Genomic DNA, 7,050 nt, shown 5'->3' with positions numbered 1-7,050 from the left:
GAACGGCCACCCTAATCTAAATCCGATTGGTGTTTTGTTGTTGGACTTCTGTGCTCGTCATAGACTGTCCATAACGAACACCTTGTTCAGACATAAGAGTGTCCATATGTGCATTTGGCACCAGGACACTCTAGGCCGCAGTTCGACGATCGACTTTGTAGTCGTGTCGTCGGACTTGCGGCAGCATGTTCTGGACACACGGGTGAAGAGAGAGGTGGAGCTGTCAACTGATCACTACCTGGTGGTGAGTTAGCTCAGATGGTGGGGGAGGATGCTGGTCAGGCCTGGCAGACCCAAGCGTGTTGTGAGAGTCTGCTGGGAACGTCTGGCAGAGTCCCCTGTCAGAAAGAGTTTCAACTGCCATCTCTGGCAGATGAGTCCGAGTGGGCTGTGTTCAGTGCCTCTATTGTCGAGGCGGCCAGCCGCAGCTGTGGTCACTACTCACAGCTTGTGACTATAAATGAGGGTAGGAACGTAGATTAACCGGTAAATTGAGAGCTTTGCCTTTTGGCTCAGCTCCTTCTTCACCATGACAGACCGATGCAGAGTCTGCATCACTACAGACGCCACACCTGTCGATTTCCCGTTCCACCCTCCCTTCACTCGTGAACAAGACCCTGAGATATGTGAACTCCTCCACTTGGGGCAAGACTTCATTCCCGAACCGGAGAAAGGCCACCCTTTTTTGGCTGAGGACCATGGTCTCGGATTTGGAGGTGCTGATTCTCATTCCAGCCGCTTCACACTCAGCTGTGAATCCCTCCAGTGAGCTATGAAGATCATGGCCGATGAAGCCAACAGAACCACATCATCCGCAAAGAGCAGAGATCCAGTCCTAAACGGTCGAGTGCCTTTTCCAAGTCCACAAAGCTCATGTAGACTGGTTGAGCAAACTCCCATGCCCCCTCCAAGACCTTGAAGAGAGTGTAGAGCTGGTTCACTACAACCAGGACAAAAACCACGCTGCTTCTCCTCAATCTGAGGTTTGACAACCCGATGGACCCTTCTCTCCAGCAACCCTGAATAGACCTTACCAGGGAGGCTGAGGCATGTGATCCTCTTGTAGTTCCCCCCTTTTTGAAGAAGGGGACCACCAACCCAGTCTGCCAGTCCAGGGGAACTGTTACTGATATCCACAAGATGCTGCAGAGGTGTGTCAACCAAGACAGCCCTACAGCATCCAGAGCCTCAAGGATAAAGGCTTAAAATGTAAAGAGCACAGATGGATTATTTAATATCTCATAGCTATTATTGGTTAATAACTACTTAATATTTTTGTTAGCTAATATTTTATCGATGTGGCTAAACCACATCTAAGTGACAAAAACTGAATACTTCTGACTCTTTATTTTTTTATAGTGAATACAGCAGTGCAAAAATAACTATTTACATGTGTGTGACATATATTATTATGCATATCTCTTTGGCTTTTCCTGCCATCCTGTCCATTACACCCCAGAAAACCTCCATCCCAGCTCTCTGCTGGTGGCCGGCTTCTGCAAGCTCTGCCCATAGAGCTGCACGCTGCCTTCCTTTGTGCCTGTTCCTGAAAGAAGCCAGAAGAGTGTCAGCCCTTTATCTCTTTCTTGGAAAAAAAAAAACATAGGGAGAGTGGAAACAGATACTTAACACTCAGCAACTGTAATAAAATACTTTGAATTCTAATACGGTGACATCCAACAAGAAGCATGTACAATGCAATAAGATGTTTTTTTTTTTTTTTTGTTTTTACCAGGTCTAGGGCGGCAGAGGGTGCTGGCAGCTGGCTGATGGTGGTTGATGGTGGTTGATGGGGGTTGATGCTGGCTCTGGTGTAGTTGCCAAATTGATATTCATTTTAGAAAAAAAAAACAAGTCATAAAAATTAAGTATGGCTTACTGTTCATTATAATTCTTTGTGGCTCTATCAGTTCTTTTTCCCTATTCAAACATCAATAAGATGCCACATGATAGGTTTGTGTTTGGCTCTTATTACTGCCATTAACAGCATAGATTACACATTTGCATATGCAATAGGAATGTTTTATATACAATCAGTTCTGTGTGGCTCTATCAGTTCCCCTTTTTCCATTTTAAAAAGCATCAGTATATAATAAAAGCAGACATGGTCCTTTATGAGAATTTCTGCTTCACGCAAAGCCTGTCATTTGTTGATGGTCCCTAAATGAGATGCTGGTCGCTTCAAGAGCTTGAAAGATTATGTGTAGTTTATGTGTAATCATTGCCTGAACCCTCTGAAAAGTATTCTATTCGAGCAGTTCTTGCTGAAGGACTTTCCAAAGCTCTTCTTTGGATGTTGGCTGCCTTTTATTCCATTCTCTGTCAGGACTCTGGGCAGACAATCCATAACTGATCCCAGCATGCTTTAGTTGCATTTTCAGTGTGCTTGGAATCAAAATTGTGGGTAAAAATAAAAAAAATGAAGAATTTGCCTGTCAAAATCTGACATTCTGCATTCACAATTCCATTAATTTAGACAAGCTCTCCAACATGACTGACTGAAATGCAGCTCACAACCACAACAGAATCTCTAGATGGTCAACTCTATCTAATCCTGTACTTTACCTAAAAGGGTTTGACCCAGAAGTTACTAATCTGGTTTTGCATTTGATTTTCAGTTCAGATCTTGTGTAATTTGGCACTCCTCGATCTTTTGGTTTCTTGACAGCCACTCTTCCATATCTGATCAGGTTTCTATGAACAGCTGATGGATCAAATGAGAGGCATCCAGGCTTCCAGATTATGACAACTTTTAGCCATGCTACTTCCTTTGCCTTCCACTTTTCCAGTTGGCTGAATTACACACTCCACACACCATAATGACCAAATGACCAATGACCACCAAACTGTGGTATCATTAGCAGTTTTCACAGATAAAACGTAAAAAACATGCCTTTTGAAATATAAACAAACCCGTTGACTTTTGCTAACAGGGTCAATGCAACTTTGCATGATGCAAAACTGAACAAATAATACAACCATTCTTAGTCCAGATACTGGCCCAGTATCTGATACAAGCCCCAGCATCTCCAGTTCCATGTTCTGTTGTGAAATGTCCTCTTATCAGGGGTATCAGGTTTTCCAGTCTTACAGTTTCAGGCAGTACACCTCACATGCTTTTGTTATGCGTTAAACCAACCAAACCTGCGCTGATAATGTGCAACAGGTGAATGTTTCAGGCGGAATCCATGTCTGACTGACTCAGTTCCTAGTGGCTTGCTTTAAAACTTTAAGAAATGTTATATTTAACTGTGTAGCTACAGGTAAGACAATAAGGACAAGAGAAAAGCAAAACATCTGGTCAAATGTAACCGCTGTAAAAGGCAGTCACTTTCTGTAAGTTTGTCCCACTGGCTGCTATTTACATTTCCTTCTCGTGTTACGAGCATAGGTTGGACAATGATTCGTTGAGCACGAGCTCGGTCTCTGCCGCCGTTGGCTGGGTTGTACACGTCAGCAGTCAATGACTTGCATCACAGCCCTATCATCCTCTTCCTGGTATGAAAGTGTTGACACATTACATTCGCTCGGGTAGGTTAGATTTGGCTTTCTTTTTTTTTTTTTTTAATAAACTCCCAGAATTGCACCCGCAGCTCGTATCGCTTCTCGGTATTCACTTTGTTTTGTTTAACTTGTTTCTCCCCAGGAGCCACTAACACGCGGCCCGGAGCCCCAGTTTGGAAAATGACTTTGTTTTCTAGAGGAAAGACAGTCGTGGTAGAGGAAGAAACGCCGTCAAGAAACGAATGCTGAGCGTCACGCTGCGTTGGAGCGCTTAAAAGAAGAGTTGCACACAGGAAAAAAGCAAGCAAGCAGACGCGCGCGATAAGGTGAATGCAAGCCATATCTGTTGTGCTGCAAAGTCTGCTTTTTACTGACAGAAAATGAGGTTTCGGTTGCTGAAAAGGAATCTGCTCGCGCTCTTGGGAGCATCTTTTGTAGTTGTGACTCTGTTTTTTTCAACACGTCTGTTACTGGTTACTGATAAAGACACGAGGGGAACTAGTCAGGATGTTCGGGATAATCACTCTAGTGACATGCTGAAGTTTAACTTTGGTTCCCTGTCAGAACTGGTTCAGTCTGTTTACAGCGCCAATTATAAGCAGTGTGTTCAAAATGCAGATAAGTTCCCAGGGGAGCCTCGGCTGGTGGTGGTTGTGCAGGTTCACAACAGGCCTGAATACCTCAGGCTGCTCATTAAGTCATTGGAGAGAGCTGCTGAGGTCCACAGCTTCCTCCTAATCTTTAGTCATGACTATTTTTCAGAGGAAATAAACACAATTGTGCAAGGAATCACTTTCTGCAAGGTACTGCAGATTTATTTCCCCTTCAGCACTCAGCTGTATCCCAGAGAGTTTCCTGGGCAGGATCCACGAGACTGCCCTCGAGACATATCCAAGGACAACGCTCTGAAAACAGGATGCCTTAATGCAGAGCACCCTGACTCGTACGGACATTACAGGGAGGCCTTCATCACCCAAACCAAACACCACTGGTGGTGGAAGTTGCACTTTGTGTGGGAAAGAGTGCAGGTGATACAGGGCTACAGTGGCTTTGTGATCTTTCTGGAGGAGGACAACTACATCTTACCAGACTTTTTCCATTTTTATAAATTGTTGATGGAGTTCAAGAAGGAAAACTGCCCAGACTGTGATATGCTGGCTGTGGGTAACCACAATGGCCTGACAGATTTTAACAGCATGTCCAGTAAGGTGTTGACCACTGGATGGATGTCCACTAAACACAACATAGGCATGGCTATCTCCAGGGAAGTGTATTACAAGCTGGCGGGCTGCAGCAATCAGTTCTGCACCTATGACGACTACAACTGGGACTGGACACTGCAGCACCTCTCAGGAACCTGCATCTCAAAGCCCCTCAAAGTGCTGGTAGCAGAGGGCTCCAGGGTTTTGCACACAGGGGACTGTGGTCTACATCAGAAGGAGAACTGCAGACCAGAATGGGCCTTGCAGAAGGTTGAGGACAACCTCAAGATGGCCAAGGATAGTCTCTTTCCTCCATCACTTGTCCTCAGGAGTGCAGAGGCAGCGGAGCACAAAGCACACATGAAAAATGGAGGATGGGGAGACGTTCGGGATCACACTCTATGCAATAACTATGTCAAACGTCTTTAAACTGTGCCTCTTTTGGTTAAAATGTTGAGTGATGTGCCATTTTTAAAACAACTCTTCAGGGTTATGGAGGCTGTTATGGGTCTTCCAAGCAACAGGACCAAATTAAATCCAAAGCTGTTGTTCATTGAACGTAGCTGAAACGTTTTTGATTCACCAAAGCTGCATTGGTGCCAAAGACTTTTTTATGATGAGCTCAAGCTGTTTCAGTTCATGTCACCAGATTTTGTTTGTCTCTGGGTGTCTCCTTAACCAAAACATTTTGCACAGCAATGTGAAGCAGGACTAAACCATAGAGGTACATGCACGCTTGAGAATCTGCAGTTTTGTTTGCAAATATATGTGACAGAATTCACTTCACATGGCTGATGTTTATTCGTTCAACAACTCTGGTGTGTTTGTGTGTGGTGTGCTAATGCCTTTTATATAGTTTTTTTCTTTTATTTTTTAATGTGGGCTTATGATGGTACAGTTTTAAGTGGGATAACACAAAGGCACATGTAACTGGTAGGTTTAATCAACATTGGGTTTTGTGTACTTCTTGGAAATTGTGTTTGAGAATGTAAAGTTAATTTTCTGTGTTGGGCAAAGGGGATTTTTTTTCTTTACTTTTTTTTCTTGATTGTTGTAATGCTGTCTGGTTGAACTCATTTGGCCAGTCTCCTCCCTGTCCTATTGATCCCTGGTTGCAAAACCAGGAGCTGGCTTGATCTTGATTTGATAATCCCCCCTCCCCCTCTTCTTCCTCTGCTGGGTTGTGACTGTGACTATGCTTTCTGATAGGCAAACAACTGACCTTTTGGAACCAAGACTTTTTTTCTTTTATCTTGCACACATCAGGGTTATCTGTGATGCTGCTTTTCTATATTTGCACCTTTGTTGGAAAAAATTCTTTTGGGATGCAGCATCCATATAAGGGCAGAATAAAATAATAAAGGCATTTTTTCTTTTAGAAAAAAATGAAGGAAATAGTTCCTTCTATCTCGAACTTGCTGAAGTGAACAGCAATGGAAATAACATGTGATTTATCTGACTTCAAGCTGACCAGAAGTGCCTTTTTGCCTGAACTTGTTTTTAAACATGCACTGACATTAACTGAGTACTTATACATATTGCAATACTGGGGACTCAGATCAGTTCTAATTACTGTTTTCTGATTGTGTGAATGCTAATTTTATTAGAATCTTCCCATTGTAGTCAAGTTAAATTATTTTCAATGTGGCATTATTCTTGCTGCGTGTGTTTTGACCCCCCCAAAAAGAGGTTTAACCTGATCAAATGTACTTTGATGTGCCTTATAATGTTATTCCTTGACAAAATTAAATTGTGATCATGTATTAAGTTCTAATTTATATATATATATATATATATATATATATTTTTTTTTTTTTCTTTTTTTTTAAGTACATAAACTTATTGAACATTGCAAAGGTGACCCAATATATAATGTAGTGGTTTGTAAACTACAAAAAGAACCTTGTCTGGTGAAATTGACTATGTGAGTGGTTTTGATTCCTGAGAATGAGACTAATATTTTTTTCACTGTTTTTTCTCTGATAATCACTTGAAGTAGCTGTACATTGTTCACTCTGTTTGCCAAATGGGAAAATAAAAGATTTTTATTTTCTTTGGATAAAAGCATCTGCTAAATGACTGTAGAATTTTTAACTTGCAGTGTTTTGTCAAGAACAAAGTTTGAAAATGTAGAATACCCCCTGGAGATATAGAGAACATTGTTAGACAAAATATATCTCATATTAATTTTGTAGCAGATTTTAATGACTCTGTTTCTTACCCAATCATGAATCAATATTTCCTTCAGCAGTAACTAATAATTCACTAACTCTAACAGAGCACTGTGCAATTAATCTTTAATTATAGTTGTTACAAAACAAAATACAGGGATTTTTAGGTAATG

The 7,050-nt window shown here is 41.9% G+C and overlaps 1 protein-coding gene across 1 annotated transcript; it reads left to right on the top strand.

Annotated features, from left to right (window-relative positions):
- The first annotated feature begins 3,452 nt into the window (after positions 1-3,452).
- On the top strand, positions 3,453-6,765 carry LOC121633401 (alpha-1,6-mannosyl-glycoprotein 2-beta-N-acetylglucosaminyltransferase). The gene is made up of 2 exons (XM_041975378.1): positions 3,453-3,531; positions 3,647-6,765. Exon 2 carries the CDS (start codon positions 3,885-3,887, stop codon positions 5,133-5,135), a length of 1,251 nt encoding a protein of 416 aa, XP_041831312.1. The 5' UTR covers positions 3,453-3,531; positions 3,647-3,884; the 3' UTR covers positions 5,136-6,765.
- The last annotated feature ends 285 nt before the right edge of the window (positions 6,766-7,050 follow it).

This window comes from Melanotaenia boesemani, chromosome 22 (assembly GCF_017639745.1).
Source record: "Melanotaenia boesemani isolate fMelBoe1 chromosome 22, fMelBoe1.pri, whole genome shotgun sequence".
Classification (NCBI taxonomy): domain Eukaryota; kingdom Metazoa; phylum Chordata; class Actinopteri; order Atheriniformes; family Melanotaeniidae; genus Melanotaenia; species Melanotaenia boesemani.
The sequence above is the reverse complement of the archived record's forward strand: the minus strand, read 5'-3'. Positions and strand labels throughout refer to the sequence as shown.